This window comes from Lissotriton helveticus, chromosome 4_1 (genome assembly GCF_964261635.1).
Source record: "Lissotriton helveticus chromosome 4_1, aLisHel1.1, whole genome shotgun sequence".
Lineage (NCBI taxonomy): Eukaryota > Metazoa > Chordata > Amphibia > Caudata > Salamandridae > Lissotriton > Lissotriton helveticus.
In genome coordinates, this window is record NC_136063.1 from 577,773,904 (window position 1) to 577,801,381 (window position 27,478).

The 27,478-nt window shown below is 45.5% G+C and overlaps 1 protein-coding gene across 2 annotated transcripts in view; it reads left to right on the forward strand.

The window, feature by feature from the left end:
* CPA6 (carboxypeptidase A6) overlaps positions 1-27,478 on the forward strand; it is a 919,575-nt gene that overhangs the window by 580,692 nt on the left and 311,405 nt on the right. The window contains exon 3 of one of the 2 annotated variants that reach the window (XM_078687189.1): positions 11,671-11,795. In XM_078687189.1, the coding sequence (XP_078543315.1) occupies positions 11,671-11,795 (125 nt within the window). Of the gene's footprint in view, positions 1-11,651; positions 11,796-27,478 lie in introns of both variants that reach the window. The other variant, XM_078687190.1, reaches the window with a different exon arrangement.

Here is a 27,478-nt window from a genome sequence, read left to right on the forward strand (position 1 = left end):
GACCTGAACTGAATTTTTAGACAAGGGGGCAGTGCATTTTAAGGCGAGCTATGTCTCACCATCATAAACGTGAAGTTGACACAAAACCTTATGCAAAAGTTGAACATAAATTTTGAAAAACAGTTAGCGTAGCCAAGAACCCGTCCTTACTATACATTTGTTGAATGATGGAACCGAGTCAAAAGTTCAGCTGTGTTTTTGTTCAACATTAATTCAAACTTGGACACTGCTGAGATTGACACTCCCTCCGACCACCTCAATCAAACCTGATAGCCAGAGCGACTAGTGGAGGTTTCAAAACAGGCTCACAGACATGTCAAGCAGGATCAGGAGGGCTGTGTCTCCGAAATATTTTTTTAATGCTTTACTGCAAGCCGTCATCTTTAAGAGACACAAACATAGGCTTGCTTGTCAGTCACTCAGCCAGAAAAATGTATCTCCGTCAGAAAAATGTGTTAGTGAGTAATTTAAATCTTCACAATTAAAATCAATTTCCTAGCAACTCACATAATAAGATCTTCATTAGGAAGACAGGAGTGTTTTTTAGAAAGAAAAAAGGACAAAGTCGAAATAATAGCAGGCAACATCACACGCCCACATGTTTTCTATTCATATTCATGTAGTCAAACAACTAATGCATAATTGTCTGCAGTAGGGTGTCAGATAAGATAAATGGGACAATTGATTTGTTCGATGGTAAGAAGCTATGTTGGGGATCCGTAATGCTCCTGCTGTGGTGGAGGCTTGCACCTTTGTAAGTTTACGCCTGGGCTTTCTGTCTGCTCACACAAATTCCTATAAGCTGCGGGTAGCTATTTTTAGGATGGAGGCTGAAATTGGTATAGTGACAACCCCAACAGGGTTATTGTACCTTGGGGCAACCCTCATTCATTATCAGTTGTACTCTCCTCCATATCAACAATTGTAGTGATGCCCAACGTGTAAGGTTATTTTCTGTTTTAAGCATGATGAAGTAGGCTATCTTGTGCCATATTCTCTAGGCCTTTCTTGACAAGGACTCTCCGGTATTTCAAGTTGGGTATCAACCATTTGAAACAGTGGTCATCTGAAAAAGGGCCTTGTCATACTACTCAATAGAGGGAGAATGTCACTTTTGTCCTAACTAACTTTGTATTCTGAGAATGTGGAAAATGTTTCAATCGACGACATTAGTCCCTACTATGGAAGTGTCATGGCCTTTAAGAGTAAATAAGTTATCACCTGCATATAACAGATTCTGGTCCCGCTATGAAGTCTATGTCCCTGATGGTGTCCTACAACTGCGTCTGGATGGGGCTCTAGGGCGACGCAGAACCATATGTGGAGAGGGTGCATCCCTGTCTTGTTCCCCTTCAAGTATGGAATAAACCGGATCGGAGTCCTTCACAGTCAATCCATGCTGCTGGTTGAATATGAAACCATTTCACATTCGCTAGAAAATCTATGCCTATACCCGTCCTCACCAGGCTTCTGAAAAGGAACATACATTTGACCCTGTCAAACACTTTTCCTGTATGGGTTGTCCTTGACCTGCCAAAAGATGTTGGTTAACAGCCAGATGTGTTTCCTAGATTTCTTGATGGGTACAAATCCTACCTGTGAACCATGGATCGGGCTTCTTAAAATGTTATTAAGGCGATTCACCAGTACTTTCGCAAGTAGCTTTGTGTCTACATTGATTAGTGATTTGGGAAATCGGCCTGTGATTCAAGCAGAGTAGGGGATCCCTGCTCAATTGTGGATGCAGTGTTATGGTAGCTCTGTTGACTTCAGGCATAAGCCTTCCTGGTTTCTCTGCTTCCTTAGAGATGACATGCAGGACAGATGTGATACAGATTTTAGTGATTCCCTAAAATTCTCCTTTTAGTCTGCCGTCTCTAGGATTCTTACAGTGAGGTAGAACTGACATTACTACTACAATTTTCTCTTGTGAAATTTCGCTTTCTGTAAGGATCTACCTTCATCAGACTGTGTGGACATCATAACTCCTGCTAGAAAGTCATTTTCAGCCGCTGAGGTGTCTCTGTCATCCGAATTACAAAAGTGTCCGCAAATGTTCTCCCTAGGTGTTTGGGTTGGGTCCCTAATGTTTGTGAGTCAGGGGTACAATACAGAGATTAAAGTCTTGTGATTCTGCTTAAGTTGCGCAGCGAGGAGACGCTGCACTTGGCACCATTTTAATCACACACAAGTGCATGTTTCGTTTTATTTGTAAACAGAGTGTTGAGGCCAAATTTCTTGTGTTTTAAAATGGGCTTTAGTTCTGGCGTTGGGTTTGTGTTATACCATGGAAAGAGACATTGTATATGGTGTTTGTTGACTTGTGATCTGTCTTTGACAGTGTCTCAAGGCATCTGCTACTGATTTCCCTCCAGAGTACGGACAGTGGTGACAGCAAAAACAAGCATTGGAAATGCAATAGGTCTCGCATTAGGAAAGTTTGAGCTATTGGTCTTATAAATTATTTTTTTATTTTATTTATGTGTTTGTTAAAATAGCTAAATTAATAGCTCTGTCATTTACAATGCCAATAACTTTCGCAAATGAGACACCTATAGCATTTGTAATGCAACATGTTTTTTATTTACGTGACTTAGATGTATTAATATTACAAATACCAATGGCTTTTATTTTTTTGTTAAATTAATTGTTAAATAATTTATTTAATTTGTAATGGCAATAGCTTAACATTTTGTAAATAACTTTTGTTAAGATTATATTCAGTGTTTTTTATTGTGACGAAAATCCAAGAACAGAAGTGAAATATTAACATCTTTTTTGTGATTTGTAATAAAGCTTGAAAGCTTGAAAACAGCTTGAAACAGTGTCGCCTGTCGTGAACTGAGGGCTGTAACTCACTGTGTAATGCACTATGTAAAGGCGACCACAAAATACAGAAACTGTGAATTGAACTTTACAGGAAATGGGAGCCGAACAATGGGGAGAGGGAGGGCAGGGTGATTTATGCTTCCAGATTATGAGGTGGAAGTGCTCTGGCGAATACACCGCCCCCTCCCCACAGTTGCAAGTCAAACTTGAGCGTAGAGAAGAACATGCAGTGTTGCAGATCCTGAGCTAACTTTTGTTTACCTTTGTCAGTGGCAGTGTAATCCCTGTCAAAGATTACATGTTGTTTTTTATTTATTATTTACTTTGTGTTTCAGCCTGCCGCTAGTTGTGCTAGTTGTGTGCGTGTGTGTCTGAGTGGGAGTATTCACTCACTCGCTCATCTTACATGAAACCGAGCTGCATAAAGCCTTGGGGACTCCTCAATACTTAGGAACCTCTGCTGTCACAATAGTAAGGAAACAAGCTTGGCAATGAAGCCAGCTGGTTTAAAAGGGGGAAGGCTGACGTTTCTCTGACATCCAAGATAACATAAAGCACAGAGTGATGTTACCATAGTGTAGCCCACTTCTTGGTAAAGTTAGTGGCAAAATAACAAGACGGTTGATGCATCATAATCTAGGTCATGGGCAAAAGCTGGATCAAGGTTATCCAGGCAAAGAACTGGTCACGGGCCACTAGTGCGTGATCGCTCATTATAATGAACCAAAAATAGCTCCCCTTAATACACTGCTGCCAGGTGAGGCTTGCTACCTTCTTTTTGTAGCCTTTCCTGCCTGTCTCCTGACTTACGGAGACGTTTTTTTTCAAATTAATTGTGAATCGGCATCAGCCATTTGGCCATTTGTGTGGTTGCATAGCGGCAAAGAAGAAACACATTTAACTGCTCCTGGAAAAGGCAGAGAATGTCCTTGTCAAAGCTCTAGGGGAACTAAGTATTTAATTACTCTTCTATTCTCTGAGTACTTTAGCATACAAAATTACATAAAAATACATCCTACGCAAGAGTTTGTGATATTTCTCGTATGTGGCAGAAAATGTGCTGCACATGCTTTCCTTGTGATGGGAAAACATAACACTCCTTGGATGCCGCTAGTTGTGCTAGTTGTGTGTGTCTGAGTGGGAGTATTCATGTGAGAGTGAGTGTGTGTGCATGTGTGTGTGTGTGTGTCTGAGTGTGCATGTGGGTGTGTGCATGTGAGTGCATGCATGTGAGTCTGTTTGCAAGTGCATGCGTGTGTGTGTCTGTGTGTGAGTGCGTATGTGGGTGTCTGTGTGTGTGAAGAATTCTCTCATGCTGTATTTTGAGAAAGCTTTTGTGTATGCTGTCTATGTTTGTAAGCACTGCGTTTAAAAAACAAGACGGAGGGAAGGCAGAGAAGGGGAGGGGGGAGGAGAAATGCGACACGGCGGGCAGGGGAGGGGGCGGAGCGGGTAAAAAAAACCAAGACGGAGGGAAGGCAGAGAAGGGGAGGGGGAGGAGAAATGCGACACGGCGGGCAGGGGAGGGGTGGAGCGGGGAGAGCGGCGATGAGGGTGTGAAGCAGCAGGGGCCTTTGAAGTGAAGCTAAGCTTCACTTCAAAAGGTGTGGGAGGAGTGCTGCTGGGGAACACTTTGACCAGGATACAAATATTACATTTCCTGTGAAACACATCCCCGGTAGATGACAGACAACTTTCTTCACTTGAGTCGAACAAAAAAAGAAATCCTGACAACCACCTACAATCTAAAAGATTTCTGTCAAATAATCAAGAGAAATAGGAGCTACACGCAGCCCAATCAGAAATACATTTCAGGATATGTGTAGATGTTGCTAGGTTTTCTAGTGAATAAAACTGTATCAGGGGTAAAACCTTTCAGTGTCTGAGTTTACAGTGAAAACGAGGTCCCAGTACATTCCCTGCGATGTTTCGATAAGGTATGACAAAGATCTCTCATTTGTGTACCAAATCAAGCCAGTCATCAAAAACATCAATCATCAACAGATAATGCTTAGAAAGATCTTTCATGTCCTGTAGTTAAGACACCCGGGCAGTATTATGAATACGGCGCACTTTCCCTGTTTGAGCGATGGCGCACTTTTCAGAAAGTGCACCGGGTGCAGACAGGGAGAGTGCACTGGATGACCTAGAATGCACTGCCCTAGAGAGGCCACAAACTCGTGCTCCCCTCGGGGTACTGCATTAAGTGAAATATGGAGCAGCTGTTTAAGTCGCTCCGTGTTCCTTTTCAAGTGAAAAAAAATAGGAAAAATACCAGTTCCAGGTTCACTCAGAAAACGCTAAATACGGATAAATGCAGATAAAATGAAAAAACATAATGCAGACGGAAACAAATACAGACTAGAGTGGAACCCTTATTAGAGAGCAGTACTGGTTAACGACGTTATTAAACCACAACACAGGCAGCAAACCTATATAGGACGTATTTCAACCGTGGTCATCCCTATAAACTTAACTCAAATGCTACGTCATGCGTGCGGCGTAAAAATATACAATGTATGGCTACTCTGCCAGTGTCTGCAATAATGTGTCACCCCTCCTTGCTCTAAGGCGAACATTACTTCCCTTTCGCTTTACATTGGCTGCGGCTGCTTCTCAAACAGCCTGCCATTTGTGCTTGTCACCTCCCAGCCTTCACACCCAAAGCGACCTGTTGCTGCAGCAACCTTCGTTACGGGCTACCTGCTCTCCATCGGTAGGCGAAGGGGTGGCGGGGTTAGTGATGAGCAGGCTGCTGCAGTGCTGGACGGCTACGAAACCTCAGTCAAAAGAAAAGCATCGACAAGTACATTAGCAGCAGAAGTGCCACACCCAACTACCATTCACATTATGTGAGGTTCATTCGGAGAAAAGCCTTTGCAGTTTAAATGCAATGACAGACTGCTATAGCGCGATCACTTGCTTCAATGAGATCTTATCACTTCAGTTAATTTGCAGGAAATAAAAAGTACAAGAAATCTACTACCACTAATCAAAGTATTCTTACAGCAAAAAGTGAAACAAAAGCATATTTGTTTGAACAAGACGGAGGGAAGGCAGAGAAGGGGAGGGGGGAGGAGAAATGCGACACGGCGGGCAGGGGAGGGGGCAGAGCAGGGAGAGCGGCGATGAGGGTTAGTGATTAGCAGGCTGCTGCAGTGCTGGACGGCTACGAAACCTCAGTCAAAAGAAAAGCATCGACAAGTACATTAGCAGCAGAAGTGCCACACCCAACTACTATTCACATTATGTGAGGTTCATTCGGAGAAAAGCCTTTGCAGTTTAAATGCAATGACAGACTGTTATAGCGCGATCACTTGCTTCAATGAGATCTTATCACTTCAGTTAATTTGCAGGAAATAAAAAGTACAAGAAATCTACTACCACTAATCAAAGTATTCTTACAGCAAAAGGTGAAACAAAAGCATATTTGTTTGAACAAGACGGAGGGAAGGCAGAGAAGGGGAGGGGGAGGAGAAATGCGACACGGCGGGCAGGGGAGAGGGCAGAGCGGGGAGAGCGGCGATGAGGGTGTGAAGCAGCAGGGGCCTTTGAAGTGAAGCTATGCTTCACTTCAAAGGTGTGGGAGGAGTGCTGCTGGTGATTGACTGGCGATTTGATGATGTGCACGCGCACGGGCACAGCATCAAATCGCCAGTCAATCGCCAGTCTAGGTAAAGCTTATTTAAGCCCCTATAGTCTCGCTCTGCTCAATGCGCATGCGCATTGAGAGGCGAGACCTAACAATGATGGTAGTAGGCCACGTTTTTTTGGGCCTCTCCCGTGTTTGTAATGATTCTGCCAGGCCACTGCAACCGAGGCCTTTGCCCATTTATGTGAAACGTGAATGTTCTGTGTATGTACCGCACGTCTGTGTAGAGAGAATGCATGTGGAGAGTGTATGACACCTCATGCTGATGCCACACTGGCTTCCATTTTGTTTGGCTGTACTTGAGCGGTATATCCAAGATTGAAAATTGGAGAGAAAGTCTAGCCTTCAGAAGTGAATTGCTGGGCTCCCCCCTCGCAACATTTTTTATGGGCCAAACCAAGAGGTGTTGTGGAAGGAGACAGGGGCTCTTTGAAGCTAGGGAGTTCCATCCGAGAGAGACATGCACCTCATATGCGTGCAGCCGAATGGATGGAAATTATTACAGAACAGAGGAATTGGCGTTGTTATGCCATTATCATAATTGGCACAGACTCGCTCTGTTCTATTTTTGTTGAAAACTAATCAAGAATTAAAAAAGAGGGGCAACCTCCATTGCCTTTGTGCTTCTGTTTTGGGGAGCTCCTGAGAGGGGACTGCTAGGTCCCCCAAGCCTACCAGCTCCCATTTATGACATAGATCAGTGTGCACAGAAATAAAAGTGCAAAACTGCCCATTCATTGTCATGTAAATGAATACCTGAACTACACAAAGGATGTCTGCAAGATGGGACCGGTGATTCCTGCAGTTGCCAAGATTTCCTGACCAGAGCCCTGGGGTCCCACACCAGTAGTCAGGTTGCTTAGACTGCAATTTCCATTGCCAGGATCAGGACCAGTAGCCTATGGAATACTCAAGCCTGCCAGGAAAGGCTGTCTGGACATGATATCAGAAAAAGAGAGCTGACTGGTTGCTGTGGAGGGACCTGGAAGTGTGTCACAGCTCAAATACGTCATGTGATACAGAGAAAGACCTGCACGGCAGTGCCATATGTGAGGTCTCGTCTGGAAGACCCTAGCTTGGGACGGACCCAATTTGCGCCCATTAGTGACAGAAAGAGGCAGGGCAGGGCTACCCCACTTGGCTCCTGGTCAGTCTTACTATTGTTTTATTTTTCATCTCTTTCTGCTGTCTTTACATTTTGTAATGCCGGATAATTGGCTCTTCTCTCTATACGCTGGAGCTGAAGACAACCTTCCTGCACATCGCTGGTTGGATTGTCTTACTGTGTGGATACCTGTACCCGAAGGTTTGACTTTGTGAACGTGACTGACATTATTTTTTGAGACACAGTAGCTAGTTCTGGGAGCTTTTCGATTGGGCTTCCCTGCTTTAGCTGTACTAATTGTTTGGGATCTAAACCTTAAGTATATTTTCATTGTGGGTAGAAACTAGAAATTGCTTTGTTGTGAAACACTATTGAGGGAGTTTCCCTCTTCAAAGTAGTTCTTATCAGTGCAGTATCCAGGAAGGGTGTGACATGGGTAAGCGGAAGTCATCTGCTAAACCAGCAGGGGCCAAAGGTGTGCGCAAATCACCTAGGCACTCTGAGTGAAATAGATGACCTGATAGAAGAGGTTGAAGGCCTCCTGGATACTAAGAACCTGAGTATTAACATAGGAAAAAGAGGAAAGAGGTGACCCCAAAACCATATTGGCTTATACTTTAGAAAAGCTCAACTGTCTACAGACCAGGGGGTTAAGGAAAAATCCAGTGGTATCTCAACTTCTCATTCGGAGCTACGAGTTGTTACTAACGTTTTGCCTCCAACCCAGGCATCCTCTTTGAGTCAAATGCAAAGTGCATTCAGCCCCACGGTAAACGTTGACTGTTCAAACAGGTTTGCCACACTGGTAGATCTGGAAATGGAGACAGTCCTGGCAAGCTACACCCCATCCCTCTCTGGTAAATGACAACATTGAAGCAGTGTCCGCAAGTCAAATCCACATACTAAGGGGAGACATTGGTAGCTTAAGGGGGACATGGAAAAAGTTGCCTACGGTCCTCATTGAGAAAATGGATAAATGATCATCACTAATTTAACCAATGCCACTATTGTAACGAAAACAGAGCCGGCCCAGAGCTCTACCAAACATCAGGTTTCCCCCAGTACAACGTACAGCAGAGACATGTTAAGTACTCATCCTTACACCCTACATTTGAGATTACAAAACCTAACAGGCAACCATACAGTGCCTAGGGATTCAAATGGTGAAATGTATAGGTCTAATAGTAGTGGTCCCTTCAATAAACCTATATTCCCAGGCCATATACAGGATGTTCCACATAGTTCTTCCACTCAAAGAACCCTGATTGATACTTTCCCTATGACCTCTAAGCCTTTCGATATTTATTTGCTAAATGTGCCCAAACTCCTGAAAGGTGCTTTTGAATCTTCTCACTCAAGAATCAACAAAGTGACCCACTGGCTAAAACACGTGATGTAGATCGATAATTAGGGAAGATATACTACAGGCCACATGTGTCAGCTCGAGGCAGAGCACATGTGACAGCATTGTTCTAAAACTGAAGTCTAAGACTCTAGCAGATGTGTTAATATCATTAGAGTTAAGGTTTTGGCTGCAGACCAACTCATTAATACATCTTAAATATATTATCCCCACAGCCAACCAGTGTCCCCATCTCCCGCACCACGTGGAAGATCTGAGTGCCCCCACCCTTTGGCTCCTATAGCAAAGTTATCTAATCTTTCACAGAATGGCTGATGTCAACCATGCCAAAAGGGGCCTTGCTCAGAGAATGTCAAAGTAAAGTAATCTAACCAAATGTACCCATGGGAACGAGCTCAATAGCACATGGAGCTCTAGCAGAAAGGGGTAAGATATCTATGGCCAGGAAAAAGTGTAAGTCCACACTGCTGGCAGCAAAAAAGAGATAGAGGCAATGGGCTGACCTCACTGAGGCACTTGATACCAAAAACCTCAGTCCTTTCTAAAATGGGGGATGCAAATAGAAAAGAGTAAGGTCAGACTAAACCAGTGCGCACTCTTAATCAGAAAGATACACAAATCCACGGCAGAAGGGGCAGTGTCACCAGCCCTCAAAATCTATCAAGCCATCACGGTGTCGGTTGCCCTTTATGGGGCAGAGATTTGGGGCTATACTGATGCATCCATACTATCCATTGAGGATAACAAATGTATTAAAAGTCTTGTCAATTTGACGCAAATTGCCCCATTGGTTCAGTTGAGATTTGATCTGGCCCTTAACCCCATTCACTTGGTATCTCTTCTCAAACCATTATTATATTGGGTGAGGGTTTGGTCTACCCCAGAATGAACTATTTACAGAGAGGCACTCAGGGACCTGAATAATTGTGACAAACTCATCCACACTCTATGGTTGAAGCATGTCAAAAAGTAGTTTGAACGGCCTAATCTGGGAAATTTATGGATAACTCCAGATGAAGTCATTAAAGGTGATAAGCTGCTCTTAAATAAAATCTGCTGGGATCGGGCTTTGACTAAAACGTGGGTTGAGCACAGAGAGGGGTCCCTAACAGGGCAATTCCTGCTTCAGAAATGTGCGCCCAGTTTTGAAACCTACTCAGACAAGATTATTCTATTTCCAGTACAGATTCAGTCCACTTTCTGCCTTTTTTGCCTCAGATACTCTTTTTTATGCCATAAAATGATAATTGCATTGTGCAAGTTAAAGGGTGTAAGACACTGTTGGGAGGCATTGCGAATATTGAAAAGTGACACGAAAGAGTCAATAGTATTTGCGGTTTCAGGTTTCATGTGGGGGCTTGGTCAATACGAAGGAAAAGTCTAACATAAAGGAATCTGTAACCATTATTGCTGCTACCCATGTATGAGGTATACTTCTTACAAATTCAGTACCAATAGCCTAAATTGTTTTTAACAATTAATTTTAATCTTGCCTCCTTTTATGTGATCTTTTTAATTATTTGTAATAGCAGGTCAGGCATTTAATATCGATGGACATTATGAGAGGGATAACATTTCTCAGATTGGTGTGGCCACGGTATTCAACTTGGCTGACCACGTTATAGTCTAGTTTTAGGTTACTATGGAGGTTTATGTTGATAGAGGTAACTGTTTTCCCTGACGTCCCCTACTAACCTCATCACATTGCTTACTGTTTATCATAATGTTTACATAATACATTTGGCTGCTGTATGTTTTATTTATCATAATGTATTTATTTCAATTGCACTTTTATAGTCACTACACTGAAATAAAGTATATTGATTGATTGATTGATTGAATGCTATATCATGTTTGTTGAGTTCAGTGTCTCCAACTCAACTTCACCTCCCTGAGGATGCCTTTAACTGCTCAAATTTGCTTGCTTTAGTGTCAAGTGCTGAAGAGATGTACTTGGTCCCATAGTGAGGATAAACCTGGCACACCAGTGGTAAATGGATCTGATTCAACGTAACTTATCCCAGTAACCCTTGAGCTCTGGGATTCCTGAAAATGTCCACGAGTGTCAATACACATATTTCCCCTTGTATCCTTCCCAAAGTTTTGCAACACATGTGCAAGAGATCTTTGCCTAGAAGATCTAAATAACCATCTTAATAACTGTCCGTATTAAGCTATCTTACGCCTTAACTTTCCTATGGCCTACCATTCGAACAGAGATTTGTACTATACTTAAAATCTATCTATGGTTCCAAAAAAACTGTTATCTCCCAATCCCTTAAAAGAGAGATACAAATATCCCTATGACGCCTATTCTCAGTTGACCGGTAACTGGAGGGGAATATAACAGTCCAGCAGTTACCAATTCCACCCAGTGTCTGTGCCCCAATTTTTTGTTTAGCCCAGTTTGTTCTGGAACACAATACAAGGCAGAGATCAGGTTTATTGTTCTGAAATGGTGTCACAATAACATCAATAAATGGAATCCATGCATAATCCACAAATCAGTTTGCATGAAGGTGTCAAAATTTGTCAGTGAATGTTGTTGTTGTTGCTACCAAAGATATTCCTTGAAGTGAGACATTAGAAACAAATATGTAATTATTCTCAGGTAACAGAAATGTGTGAATGTTGCAGTGAATAAATATGAGTGTAAGTGTGTCACAAGCCTGCAATCTACATTGAATGAATGTGAATTACAGGTTGGTTCCTGCACTACAGGTGGACCTGTGGCAGCCCAGCAGCATCTCCTACATCTCTGAGGGGACCCTTACTGATGTCCATGTGTCAGTGAACAATTCACAAGTTCTTCTGTCCTACCTACACCAAGCAAGCATCCGATACAAGTGAGTTTCTCTTCTTATAATTTCAGCACACTATCTGCGTGTACAAGACAATTCCCCCCCCTAGTAATTTTACTTCATCCACAGGGGATCTGTCCTGTTTTGTCAATAAACTGGTTAAAAACAAAGCTTAGTGCCTGAATTTATAATTGTGCATAGATTCAATTAAGAAATGACTGAGGTGTGTGTTTCGTCATTATTGTTATGTTACTATATGTGGAGGAATATTTGAAAATGTATTTTTTGTCCAACTGTTCCAAAAACATGCTTGGTAGTGTAGCACAATCATTCAGACAGAAGAGAAATCACATACCTCAGTCAATTATTCACAATGTAATGAAACCATCAATTACATTCGGGTGCATGGATATTTAGGGGCCCCCTAGGAAGGTGGGCGGACTTTAGTCCGCCCGCCATGCTCGCAGTGCTGGGACCGGCCGCCAGACGTGCGGCAGTCCGCACCGCTAATTAGGATGCGACCGCCGCCGGTACTCCCAAAGCGCACCCCCCCACCCTCCCTGGGGGCCGGCAACGGGCCCCCAAAGCACATTCCGCCAGCCTTTCCATAGCGGTATTGCCACCATGAAAAGGCCTTTGAGAACATGCATCCTAATATGGATGGCAGTGACTTCTAAACACCGCCACCATATTGTGCCCCAGCTCCACCCGGCTTTCAATCGAAACGATGCCTACCGGTGGAAAATGGGCAGACGCAAAGTGCTTCCGCCGCAATAAATTATTATGGCGGGGAAAAATCAGGTTAAAATGGCCGGCGGACGAATGATGGCGATCTGCCCGCCATCATAATCACCCCCTTTGTTGAAATAAAATGGCTATATAACAAAATATTAGTGACAAAAAAAATGCTAAAAAAATACAAAGGACACAAAAACTGACTTTACAAACTGTATATGTAAAGTCCAAAATATCAAAAATGAAAATATAAAAGGGCACAATATTGCCATAAAATAGGTAAGTATATGGAATTTGAACTGATATACACTATATAAAATATAAAACATATACTACTTTAAAAACCAATATGTATATGTATATACATATATATATATATATATATATATATATATATATATATATATATATATATATATATATATATATATATATATATATATATATATATCATCGAGAAAAGAAGAGACCTTGCTTTGAGAATGGCAACAACAGCTAAAGGATCACCTCTCTTTATTGTAAGTATGAGAACATGGCGCGTTGCTCCTCCACATCACAAAGCGCCATACGCGTTTCGGGCGGGCTGCCCTTGTTCACTGGCGTGTTCACAGATCACCACAGCTGCGCTTTTAAAGTTATTTCCGCCAACCTCTTTGGCAAGTGCATTCTGGGTTATGCAGTTCTGGTGTGTTTGGTCGAAGTGATGTGCAGCTGGAGCTGGATGTGGGCCGACTATTGTAAGGTTGGATATTGTGTAGAACATTGCCAGTTCTTCTCCGTGTCAGCCCACTTGGGAAAGACATTTCATTGACAGAGCACCCGCTGCACATCACTTCGACCAAACACGCCAGAACTGCATAACCCAGAATGCACTTGCCAAAGAGGTTGGCGGAAATAACTTTAAAAGCGCAGCTGTGGTGATCTGTGAACACGCCAGTGAACAAGGGCAGCCCGCCCGAAACGCGTATGGCGCTTTGTGATGTGGAGGAGCAACGCGCCATGTTCTCATACTTACAATAAAGAGAGGTGATCCTTCAGCTGTTGTTGCCATTCTCAAAGCAAGGTCTCTTCTTTTCTCGATGGAATTAAATGCGGCGATGTCCTCGTCGCGAGAACGCCCCCCGCACCAACTTGCGGGCCACGGTACTTATTGAAGTGCCACGTGGAGCTGAGGACCGACTATTGTAAGGTTGGATATTGTGTAGAACATTGCCAGTTCTTCTCCGTGTCAGCCCACTTGGGAAAGACATTTCATTGACAGAGCACCCGCTGCACATCACTTCGACCAAACACGCCAGAACTGCATAACCCAGAATGCACTTGCCAAAGAGGTTGGCGGAAATAACTTTAAAAGCGCAGCTGTGGTGATCTGTGAACACGCCAGTGAACAAGGGCAGCCCGCCCGAAACGCGTATGGCGCTTTGTGATGTGGAGGAGCAACGCGCCATGTTCTCATACTTACAATAAAGAGAGGTGATCCTTCAGCTGTTGTTGCCATTCTCAAAGCAAGGTCTCTTCTTTTCTCGATGGAATTAAATGCGGCGATGTCCTCGTCGCGAGAATGCCCCCCGCACCAACTTGCGGGCAACGGTACTTATTGAAGTGCCACGTGGAGCTGAGGACCGACTATTGTAAGGTTGGATATTGTGTAGAACATTGCCAGTTCTTCTCCGTGTCAGCCCACTTGGGAAAGACATTTCATTGACAGAGCACCCGCTGCACATCACTTCGACCAAACACGCCAGAACTGCATAACCCAGAATGCACTTGCCAAAGAGGTTGGCGGAAATAACTTTAAAAGCGCAGCTGTGGTGATCTGTGAACACGCCAGTGAACAAGGGCAGCCCGCCCGAAACGCGTATGGCGCTTTGTGATGTGGAGGAGCAACGCGCCATGTTCTCATACTTACAATAAAGAGAGGTGATCCTTCAGCTGTTGTTGCCATTCTCAAAGCAAGGTCTCTTCTTTTCTCGATGGAATTAAATGCGGCGATGTCCTCGTCGCGAGAACGCCCCCCGCACCAACTTGCGGGCCACGGTACTTATTGAAGTGCCACGTGGAGCTGAGGACCGACTATTGTAAGGTTGGATATTGTGTAGCACATTGCCAGTTCTTCTCCGTGTCAGCCCACTTGGGAAAGACATTTCATTGACAGAGCACCTGCTGCACATCCCTTCGACCAAACACGCCAGAACTGCATAACCCAGAATGCACTTGCCAAAGAGGTTGGCGGAAATAACTTTAAAAGCGCAGCTGTGGTGATCTGTGAACACGCCAGTGAACAAGGGCAGCCCGCCCGAAACGCGTATGGCGCTTTGTGATGTGGAGGAGCAACGCGCCATGTTCTCATACTTACAATAAAGAGAGGTGATCCTTCAGCTGTTGTTGCCATTCTCAAAGCAAGGTCTCTTCTTTTCTCGATGGAATTAAATGTGGCGATGTCCTCGTCGCGAGAACGCCCCCCGCACCAACTTCCGGGCCACGGTACTTATTGAAGTGCCACTTGGAGCTGAGGACCGACTATTGTAAGGTTGGATATTGTGTAGAACATTGCCAGTTCTTCTCCGTGTCAGCCCACTTGGGAAAGACATTTCATTGACAGAGCACCCGCTGCACATCACTTCGACCAAACAAGCCAGAACTGCATAACCCAGAATGCACTTGCCAAAGAGGTTGGCGGAAATAACTTTAAAAGCGCAGCTGTGGTGATCTGTGAACACGCCAGTGAACAAGGGCAGCCCGCCCGAAACGCGTATGGCGCTTTGTGATGTGGAGGAGCAACGCGCCATGTTCTCATACTTACAATAAAGAGAGGTGATCCTTCAGCTGTTGTTGCCATTCTCAAAGCAAGGTCTCTTCTTTTCTCGATGGAATTAAATGCGGCGATGTCCTCGTCGCGAGAACGCCCCCCGCACCAACTTGCGGGCCACGGTACTTATTGAAGTGCCACGTGGAGCTGAGGACCGACTATTGTAAGGTTGGATATTGTGTAGAACATTGCCAGTTCTTCTCCGTGTCAGCCCACTTGGGAAAGACATTTCATTGACAGAGCACCCGCTGCACATCACTTCGACCAAACACGCCAGAACTGCATAACCCAGAATGCACTTGCCAAAGAGGTTGGCGGAAATAACTTTAAAAGCGCAGCTGTGGTGATCTGTGAACACGCCAGTGAATAAGGGCAGCCCGCCCGAAACGCGTACGGCGCTTTGTGATGTGGAGGAGCAACGCGCCATGTTCTCATACTTACAATAAAGAGAGGTGATCCTTCAGCTGTTGTTGCCATTCTCAAAGCAAGGTCTCTTCTTTTCTCGATGGAATTAAATGTGGCGATGTCCTCGTCGCGAGAACGCCCCCCGCACCAACTTGCGGGCCACGGTACTTATTGAAGTGCCACGTGGAGCTGAGGACCGACTATTGTAAGGTTGGATATTGTGTAGAACATTGCCAGTTCTTCTCCGTGTCAGCCCACTTGGGAAAGACATTTCATTGACAGAGCACCCGCTGCACATCACTTCGACCAAACACGCCAGAACTGCATAACCCAGAATGCACTTGCCAAAGAGGTTGGCGGAAATAACTTTAAAAGCGCAGCTGTGGTGATCTGTGAACACGCCAGTGAACAAGGGCAGCCCGCCCGAAACGCGTATGGCGCTTTGTGATGTGGAGGAGCAACGCGCCATGTTCTCATACTTACAATAAAGAGAGGTGATCCTTCAGCTGTTGTTGCCATTCTCAAAGCAAGGTCTCTTCTTTTCTCGATGGAATTAAATGCGGCGATGTCCTCGTCGCGGGAACGCCCCCCGCACCAACTTGCGGGCCACGGTACTTATTGAAGTGCCACGTGGAGCTGAGGACCGACTATTGTAAGGTTGGATATTGTGTAGAACATTGCCAGTTCTTCTCCGTGTCAGCCCACTTGGGAAAGACATTTCATTGACAGAGCACCCGCTGCACATCACTTCGACCAAACACGCCAGAACTGCATAACCCAGAATGCACTTGCCAAAGAGGTTGGCGGAAATAACTTTAAAAGCGCAGCTGTCGTGATCTGTGAACACGCCAGTGAACAAGGGCAGCCCGCCCGAAACGCGTATGGCGCTTTGTGATGTGGAGGAGCAACGCGCCATGTTCTCATACTTACAATAAAGAGAGGTGATCCTTCAGCTGTTGTTGCCATTCTCAAAGCAAGGTCTCTTCTTTTCTCGATGGAATTAAATGCGGCGATGTCCTCGTCGCGAGAACGCCCCCCGCACCAACTTGCGGGCCACGGTACTTATTGAAGTGCCACGTGGAGCTGAGGACCGACTATTGTAAGGTTGGATATTGTGTAGAACATTGCCAGTTCTTCTCCGTGTCAGCCCACATGGGAAAGACATTTCATTGACAGAGCACCCGCTGCACATCACTTCGACCAAACACGCCAGAACTGCATAACCCAGAATGCACTTGCCAAAGAGGTTGGCGGAAATAACTTTAAAAGCGCAGCTGTGGTGATCTGTGAACACGCCAGTGAACAAGGGCAGCCCGCCCAAAACGCGTATGGCGCTTTGTGATGTGGAGGAGCAACGCGCCATGTTCTCATACTTACAATAAAGAGAGGTGATCCTTCAGCTGTTGTTGCCATTCTCAAAGCAAGGTCTCTTCTTTTCTCGATGGAATTAAATGCGGCGATGTCCTCGTCGCGAGAACGCCCCCCGCACCAACTTGCGGGCCACGGTACTTATTGAAGTGCCACGTGGAGCTGAGGACCGACTATTGTAAGGTTGGATATTGTGTAGAACATTGCCAGTTCTTCTCCGTGTCAGCCCACTTGGGAAAGACATTTCATTGACAGAGCACCCGCTGCACATCACTTCGACCAAACACGCCAGAACTGCATAACCCAGAATGCACTTGCCAAAGAGGTTGGCGGAAATAAATTTAAAAGCGCAGCTGTGGTGATCTGTGAACACGCCAGTAAACAAGGGCAGCCCGCCCGAAACGCGTATGGCGCTTTGTGATGTGGAGGAGCAACGCGCCATGTTCTCATACTTACAATAAAGAGAGGTGATCCTTCAGCTGTTGTTGCCATTCTCAAAGCAAGGTCTCTTCTTTTCTCGATGGAATTAAATGCGGCGATGTCCTCGTCGCGAGAACGCCCCCCGCACCAACTTGCGGGCCACGGTACTTATTGAAGTGCCACGTGGAGCTGAGGACCGACTATTGTAAGGTTGGATATTGTGTAGAACATTGCCAGTTCTTCTCCGTGTCAGCCCACTTGGGAAAGACATTTCATTGACAGAGCACCCGCTGCACATCACTTCGACCAAACACGCCAGAACTGCATAACCCAGAATGCACTTGCCAAAGAGGTTGGCGGAAATAACTTTAAAAGCGCAGCTGTGGTGATCTGTGAACACGCCAGTGAACAAGGGCAGCCCGCCCAAAACGCGTATGGCGCTTTGTGATGTGGAGGAGCAACGCGCCATGTTCTCATACTTACAATAAAGAGAGGTGATCCTTCAGCTGTTGTTGCCATTCTCAAAGCAAGGTCTCTTCTTTTCTCGATGGAATTAAATGCGGCGATGTCCTCGTCGCGAGAACGCCCCCCGCACCAACTTGCGGGCCACGGTACTTATTGAAGTGCCACGTGGAGCTGAGGACCGACTATTGTAAGGTTGGATATTGTGTAGAACATTGCCAGTTCTTCTCCGTGTCAGCCCACTTGGGAAAGACATTTCATTGACAGAGCACCCGCTGCACATCACTTCGACCAAACACGCCAGAACTGCATAACCCAGAATGCACTTGCCAAAGAGGTTGGCGGAAATAACTTTAAAAGCGCAGCTGTGGTGATCTGTGAACACGCCAGTGAACAAGGGCAGCCCGCCCGAAACGCGTATGGCGCTTTGTGATGTGGAGGAGCAACGCGCCATGTTCTCATACTTACAATAAAGAGAGGTGATCCTTCAGCTGTTGTTGCCATTCTCAAAGTAAGGTCTCTTCTTTTCTCGATGATATATACATATATATATATATATTGTATACAAATATAATATAAAACAAACAACATAAAATAAAAGAAATACATAATTGGAAAAGAAATATACAACAATGAATACACAAATAATTGATTGTTAATTCTAAATTATTACTACAAAAATAAATACTAAAAACAGTTTATACTAAATTAACTTTAATATTGATAAAAAATATATATATATGCATATTTAGTCTGCAGTTTTATACATATATGCATATATAGCATATATATGCATATATAGCACATATACCTATGCTACATATATACGAGATATATATCTTTGATATTGAATATTGCAGCTTTCATTGTAGTGGGAATAGTAAATATGACCCCTCCAAAATAAGTCTAACCCCTTCATAACGTATCTATTTATATATATTTAGATTTACTTTGGAGGGGACAGATTTACTATTCCCACTCCAACGAAAGCTGCAGTAGGAATTGTGTTGAACTAAACATAAACATCTAAAAATATTCTTAACATCATATAATTTATATAAATTATAAAAAACTAAAAACACAAAATTAGCATATAACATACGTAAAATGATATATAAAAAATTTAACATTATAAAAAAGTTTTAAATACTTACCACCATTACCGCAAAATTCAACAACCAAAATATCAGAAAAATACACATTATTTAAAAAATAGTAACATTAAAATGTATTAAATAAATTATAAGTAATCGGACAGAAATCTTTTTAAAAAACTTCCCACCCTATCCCCTACAAAACCAAAAATTGCCTAAAAATGGACATACAAAAGAACAACATAAAATGTATGATCAAATCAATAAAAAAACAGCAAACCCACCCTGAAAAATGTTAAACATACTTAACATTAAATTAATAACAATGTATAATACAGAAAAAACGTAAAACTCGATTAATAATATGTACAACTATGTTAATTATTTTTATAAAGACGGTAAAAACAATATATATACCTACTATATTGTGTACCACAATATTTTAGACAACATGGTATTTGTGTTCCACAATGTTTGTGTCTCATGATATGTTTCAAAGAATATTTTGGCAGAATAACTAGGAAATATCCATGTATTCAGCACAGAGGTGTTCTAAACGATCTTACGTTTGGTGCATGCACACCATTCAAGTATCATTTCAAATAACACCACAGCTATTAGTTAAAGAGTACATTAATCAGTTCACAGTTTCATCCATGAATATCCAAGTGCACGTTCACAATGTGCCAGTTCCAAAATCAGATCCACTCCATTTGCTTGTTAAAATTGCCAGATATCCATTTCAAAGCAACAGCCTTTTACCTAGCATATATTTTGTCTCATAGAGGGAAAGTCAAAATCAACTTCCTCAGGGTTGATACTAATGAACATTCATATCATTATCTCACGAAATTAAAAGTTAAAAACAATAACTTATGTGCTCCCTATATGACTCGCAACGGATTTTGTTCCATTGTGTCAGCACATGGTCAAAATCCAAAATCCCCGAGTGCCCCCTGGGCCGCCTGCAAACTCCAATACCGGGCTGTCCTGCCGTGTGACTGTGGCTTTCCATTGACGAGACGTGTGCCTTTCCCTAAACCCTGTACCTCTTCGCACACGATCCCTTACATCTAGCCAAACCTCTGTCTCTTCCTTGAGATGCCCCTGATTGGCTACCTTGCTCACGCGTCATGGGACACACCCCGCCGCCCGCCCCCTCTACACTTAGCAACCGGACATTTAACCGGCGTGTGGATGCCCGCGCATTACCGGCTGGTTCGCGTTCTACCAGACGCCGATGCGAGTGGGGGTAGGTTCTTAACGGCACCGTTCCGCCGTGGCTAAGGTAAGCTTGCAGGGCTCCCGCCCATGTTTCACCTCTGTGCCCCGCTGACGGCCCCCTAGGAGACCGCTCGAGGCAGGTTTCTCCGCCCGGCTGCGGTCAATGGTGACTGCCCCCGTCGGGCCCAGCGGCTCTGCTTGTCCCGCGAACCGGGCCCGCCACCTGGTTGTTGTTGTCCGTTAAACACACAGCCCTGCCTGACAGCCGGCCGCCCTCTCGCTAAGAGGCACCCTTGGGTGGCGCGGACGGGCTCCGGCGAGCGGAGCCGCGGACTGGGACTGGGACCCAGCCATACCGATCGGCTCAGCCTGACGGGACGTTGCCCCTAGCGATCCTCTGGTGACCCCGTCGTCCCCATTATCTCCCCATCTATGAGTTGGGTCATATTGGTTGATCCCACTTTTACCTTGCTGATTGTCTCCCCAGGTCAATTCCTCTAGCGCACGCCCCACCTGAATCAGCCGCGCAGATCGAGACAGCCTTGACATTGGTAAGCCCCGAGCACCAGTGCTGATAGACCATCTGTTAAGCACACATTTATAATTATATTTATATAATATTTGGTCCCCCCCTGGCGGACAGTGGCCCTTCAATGTTTAATGTTAACGACTTATTATTATTTTTGTTTGATACACGAGGCGCTATTACCATCATGTAATGTTCCTCTTGCAAATATCAACACATTTTGAGTCTCATAAAGGGTTATCTTTGCTCACACACCCCAAAGACTTCTTGTTCCCAAATAACTTTTGCTTGGGACAACTTGGTTATAAAGAGTCTCTCTCTCTCGCTCTCTCTCACACGCCCTGCACATACCCAACGGTACCGTGACCGAGTGAATCACTGATGCTTGGGTGTTGCATTTTTACGAATTTCTGGGATACTCAAAAGGCTTAGTTTCTGAGCAACTAATGACATACGATACTGATGTTTCCTGTTTGTATCCCCAGGTCTGACGGTGTGACAGTACTTTTTGGCTAAACTCCGGGCATTGACCAACAAGGTTGTATAAACCACACTCTTGAGGTTCCCTCAAGAGCACTTATTAAGTATATGAGCACTGTTTTGGTCCTGAAGAATTGCCCCTTGTGGGCATGAAACATGTTGACCATGTTGGAGGGTTGAAATGAGGCCATACTAATGGTTACCTTGGGCCTCTATACCCCTCTTTTCACTTTTTAACAAAGTGGTTAGCCACACCAATAAAGTTTTCTTAGTGGACTACCCAACTTTTTTTAACTCACATTCCGCTCACTACTTCACCTGTTTTTTGTACCTCACACACCAGAATATTACGGCAAGGAACAAAAGAACTCCGACAGAGAGTAACACACGGTGTTACCCGTCAAGCATTGCAGCGCCGGCTTGACGCAGGAGCAGGAAGCCGATGATGCAAACAACATCACAAAGGGCTGAATGAGACATGTCATCCAGCCCTATAGTTGTATGAGGTTTCTTAGTTCCGAAAAGGGACCCTGTGGCGTCCCATACTTCCCTTTCCTCCACTACCTTCACTGAGAGCGAGACTCCTTTATAGACTTTTTATCAGGGGAACTTTGTACAATCCCTTGTGTTACATGTTCTCTGGACAGGTACACTGGACCCCTCTAAACACTGTCCCTCTTCATCCCCCCTTTTGTTGAAACATTAAGCGTGGGCAGCCCCCACGGGATTCTTAGGTTACCAAGAGTGACACTTTTTCACTCCTTTGGCCCCACACACTTGGGATTTCTTTCCCACCCCAAAACAATCACTCCGCAGACTGCGGTTTGAATTAAAGTTAACATTGAACTAAGCCACCCTCCGGCCACAATGGAAGATGTTCCTGGTCTTAGTTTTGACGATGATGCCATCGAGGAGGCCCTCAGGGAAGCACCCACCCTACTCACCTTCTCGGCGGCTGCTGCCTCTGGCGCTACTAACGATGACTGGGCCATACTTACAGAGATGAAGAAGGAACTAATAGGGATCACGATACATGGCATAATGATGACCGAATACCTGAGGAGTAAAATCGCCCCACAGGGCCTCATTGTTAACATCATACCTAGACTCTTTTTGGAAGACAAACAGTTTAAGGTCGACTGGGTACAGGTATCCTGGAAATGCACCAAAGATCTCCTCTTCCTTATCGTACAAACATCCAAACGGCTGTCAGAGGCACTATTAGAGAAAATCACAGCTATAGAAGCTACGATGAGGAGCACAGTTAACAAAAATACCAAGGCTAACTTTACCACTAAACTGGCTGAGATCAACCAAGAAATGGCAGATCACCATGAGTACCTCCTGAAGCAGAAGACAGCGAAACTGCAGAAAGACATTACTAAATTTGAGAAAGAGAAAGTCTATCCTTACTTAAAGGAGGGCTTCAAGAATAAAAAGACGAGCTACTCCTCAGATGAGCATACAGACAACAATAGCCGACGTGGCTCGTCTAGCAGTGATTCCAGTGGAGGATATAACCCTAGGAACAACAGGGCCCCACAGAATCCCAATTGGCAACCTGGATACCAACAAGGACCAGTTTTTCATGGACCCCCACATATGGCACCCCCGTGGCAATACCCCTTCTACCAACAGGGTCCACCTCCGTTTTTCCCCTCAAACCCGCCACCTTTTCAAGGCAGAGGTTGGGGCAGAGGAAGAGGGCGAAAGCGAGGCGGACAGAAAGGAGTCCAGTGGCAGGATCAACCAACACCACAGACGACGGTAGAAACCAGGAGCACGACCAGGGGAAGAAGAGTCTGACAGTAAACCTCTCGAACAGGGAACTGACTCCAGTAGAAAATAAAGTTCTAGAAAAAGGACTTGGATTTGTCCCTACTCCCACCCCGGACAGCTTTCAAGAAATGATTGAAATCAAACAACTCTTCAGGAAGATACGGCTGAGAGCCTTCTTTGATGGTCAACCAGCACAAGACACCACAGATACAGGACTACGGAAACCCTCTACATTTACACCCACCGATGGGATGGTCCCCCCTGAGATCCTGACTTTTGAGCGGGCGGTCTTGAACAGCCTTAGCAACAAACCACAATGTCACCAATTCAACAACCTAACCAAGGCGGAAAGACAGGCCTCACAGGCCCTAGGAAATGACAACACCATTGTGATAAAACAAGCAGACAAAGGGGGCGCCACAGTCATCCAGGACTATGTGGAATATGATCTGGAATGTAGAAGACAGCTTTCCAACAGCACCCACTACAGACCTCTTAACGAAGACCCAACTAAACGCCTGTCAACTACCATCATGAGCCTTGTTCTAGAGGAAGAAACCAATGAGTGGCTATCCAAAAAGGAGGCAGAATTCCTAATCACCAATGATCCAGTCACACCGTACTTCTACACTCTGCCAAAGATTCACAAGGGGGTCACCCCGGTACCGGGTAGGCCCATTGTGTCTGGTATAGGGTCCCTCCTGGAACCCCTATCCCAATTCTGTGACGCTTTTTTGCAACCCATAGTCAAGAAAATTCCTTCTTTTCTTCAGGATACAAGAGACGTCCTACGCCTCATTGATGACATGGATGGGAGGGAAAATGTCGATTTCATAATGACATTGGATGTAGAAGCCCTCTACACTAATATCCCTCAGCAAGCTACTCTTGAGGCAGTGGAATCGGCCCTGAGGGCGGAGGAATGGACATCACCCACTCCAATTTCCTTTATCATGGCTTTGGCAAGTATAGCCTTAACTGAGAACTTCTTCAGATACGAGTCGCAACTGTTCCACCAGATCCGTGGTACTTCCATGGGCTCGACCTTCGCGCCGAGCCTGGCCTGTATTTATATGGCCACCTTCGAGGAGCACCACATCTACCAAGCCACCACGAATCCGTTCCTTGAACACTTGTCCCTCTGGCGTCGCTACATCGACGACATCCTGATCCTTTGGAAAGGGGACCGGATGAGTTGTGAGGCCTTCTGCACATGGATTAACCTCCAAAATCCATACCTGAAATTCACAGGAACCATCTCTGAGGTATCACTACCCTTCCTGGACTTAACCATCAGGCTAGACCCAACGGAGATCACCACCACTCTCTACAGGAAAGAGACCGACAGGAACAGTCTCCTTCCATACCAGAGTCACCATACCAGGGCCCTGAGGGATAACCTGCCCTTTGGGCAATTCTTGCGGATCCGCAGAAACTGTACTTCAGTCACAGATTACAAACGCGAGGCCTCTACCTTACAGCACAAACTCCAAGAGAGGGGGTATCCGACCAGACTTTTAAAACAGTCAGCCAAACGAGCACTTAATAACAACAGAGAAGCCCTGTTGGAGACACATCCTAAGCCAGCAGATGATGCCATCACATGTGTAACCACTTACACGAAGAACTCCAGCTTCATCAAGAAGACCATCAATTCCCATTGGGGCACCCTGAATTCCGCTGGCTTGGACATCCCACGTCCACGCTTTGCTTTCAAAAGAACTGCAAATCTTAAGGATACTCTAACCCATACTCGACCTAAGAAGTCTAGTACCCACCACCTGAACACACTCTGGGGCCTTCCACCAGTGGTGGGTCACTTTAGATGTGGTAACTGTATTGTCTGCCCACAGTCCGTACAGAGCAAAGAGTTGACTTTATCACAATCCTTCACGTGGCATATGACCAAACATACCAATTGTAACAGCAGTAGATGTATATACATGCTCTCTTGCCCCTGCGGCCTCCAATATATTGGCATGACGATGCGCCCTGTGAAAACACGGATAATTGAACATAACAGCAACATTCGCTGTGCCAAGACTCACACAAGGCTGTATGAACACTGTAAGGAAGCCGGACACTCAGCAGACAACATGCAATGGGTGGTTCTTGAATGCCACCCATCCATCAGTCAACAATCACTGTATAGACTGGAACAGAGGTGGGTGCACCGTTTGCAATTAGACACATGCGGATTGAATGACTCCGTCCCTTGGAATCAACTAGCCAACTAACCTTCTGGCCTGCCCTTTATCGCCTCTATCAAGATTGATGTCACTGCCGGACATCGAATGCAGACATACTGTACGATTCCATACTAGCATTTCTGGTGCACCCCTGCGCCCCTATTGGACTGGACTTTCTTTGTCCACTCAACCCTCGATGGCATCACCGGCAACCACTACTCTTCTAACCAACTACAACCATTACACCAGGGTCCCCCTAGCCTGGCAACCATGGCCTCTGCTCCATGGACTGACTTGCCTGGCCACTGGCCGGCATCCTATGTTCCATTACTCTCCCCCCCTCATCACCCCTTCACCTCCACTGGGGCCAAGCTACTCGCGGGGCACCACTCGCCCTGCGTCATTGTTGGATCCATCAACGAGGGACTGCTCACTATTGCCGCCCCCGTTATCCCCGAGTGCCCCCTGGGCCGCCTGCAAACTCCAATACCGGGCTGTCCTGCCGTGTGACTGTGGCTTTCCATTGACGAGACGTGTGCCTTTCCTTAAACCCTGTACCTCTTCGCACACGATCCCTTACATCTAGCCAAACCTCTGTCTCTTCCTTGAGATGCCCCTGATTGGCTACCTTGCTCACGCGTCATGGGACACACCCCGCCGCCCGCCCCCTCTACACTTAGCAACCGGACATTTAACCGGCGTGTGGATGCCAGCGCATTACCGGCTGGTTCGCGTTCTACCAGACGCCGATGCGAGTGGGGGTAGGTTCTTAACGGCACCGTTCCGCCGTGGCTAAGGTAAGCTTGCAGGGCTCCCGCCCATGTTTCACCTCTGTGCCCCGGTTACGGCCCCCTAGGAGACCGCTCGAGGCAGGTTTCTCCGCCCGGCTGCGGTCAATGGTGACTGCCCCCGTCGGGCCCAGCGGCTCTGCTTGTCCCGCGAACCGGGCCCGCCACCTGGTTGTTGTTGTCCGTTAAACACACAGCCCTGCCTGACAGCCGGCCGCCCTCTCGCTAAGAGGCACCCTTGGGTGGCGCGGACGGGCTCCGGCGAGCGGAGCCGCGGACTGGGACTGGGACCCAGCCATACCGATCGGCTCAGCCTGACGGGACGTTGCCCCTAGCGATCCTCTGGTGACCCCGTCGTCCCCATTATCTCCCCATCTATGAGTTGGGTCATATTGGTTGATCCCACTTTTACCTTGCTGATTGTCTCCCCAGGTCAATTCCTCTAGCGCACGCCCCACCTGAATCAGCCGCGCAGATCGAGACAGCCTTGACATTGGTAAGCCCCGAGCACCAGTGCTGATAGACCATCTGTTAAGCACACATTTATAATTATATTTATATAATATTTGGTCCCCCCCTGGCGGACAGTGGCCCTTCAATGTTTAATGTTAACGACTTATTATTATTTTTGTTTGATACACGAGGCGCTATTACCATCATGTAATGTTCCTCTTGCAAATATCAACACATTTTGAGTCTCATAACGGGTTATCTTTGCTCACACACCCCAAAGACTTCTTGTTCCCAAATAACTTTTGCTTGGGACAACTTGGTTATAAAGAGTCTCTCTCTCTCGCTCTCTCTCACACGCCCTGCACATACCCAACGGTACCGTGACCGAGTGAATCACTGATGCTTGGGTGTTGCATTTTTACGAATTTCTGGGATACTCAAAAGGCTTAGTTTCTGAGCAACTAATGACATACAATACTGATGTTTCCTGTTTGTATCCCCAGGTCTGACGGTGTGACAGTACTTTTTGGCTAAACTCCGGGCATTGACCAACAAGGTTGTATAAACCACACTCTTGAGGTTCCCTCAAGAGCACTTATTAAGTATATGAGCACTGTTTTGGTCCTGAAGAATTGCCCCTTGTGGGCATGAAACATGTTGACCATGTTGGAGGGTTGAAATGAGGCCATACTAATGGTTACCTTGGGCCTCTATACCCCTCTTTTCACTTTTTAACAAAGTGGTTAGCCACACCAATAAAGTTTTCTTAGTGGACTACCCAACTTTTTTTTTAACTCACATTCCGCTCACTACTTCACCTGTTTTTTGTACCTCACACACCAGAATATTACGGCAAGGAACAAAAGAACTCCGACAGAGAGTAACACACGGTGTTACCCGTCAAGCATTGCAGCGCCGGCTTGACGCAGGAGCAGGAAGCCGATGATGCAAACAACATCACAAAGGGCTGAATGAGACATGTCATCCAGCCCTATA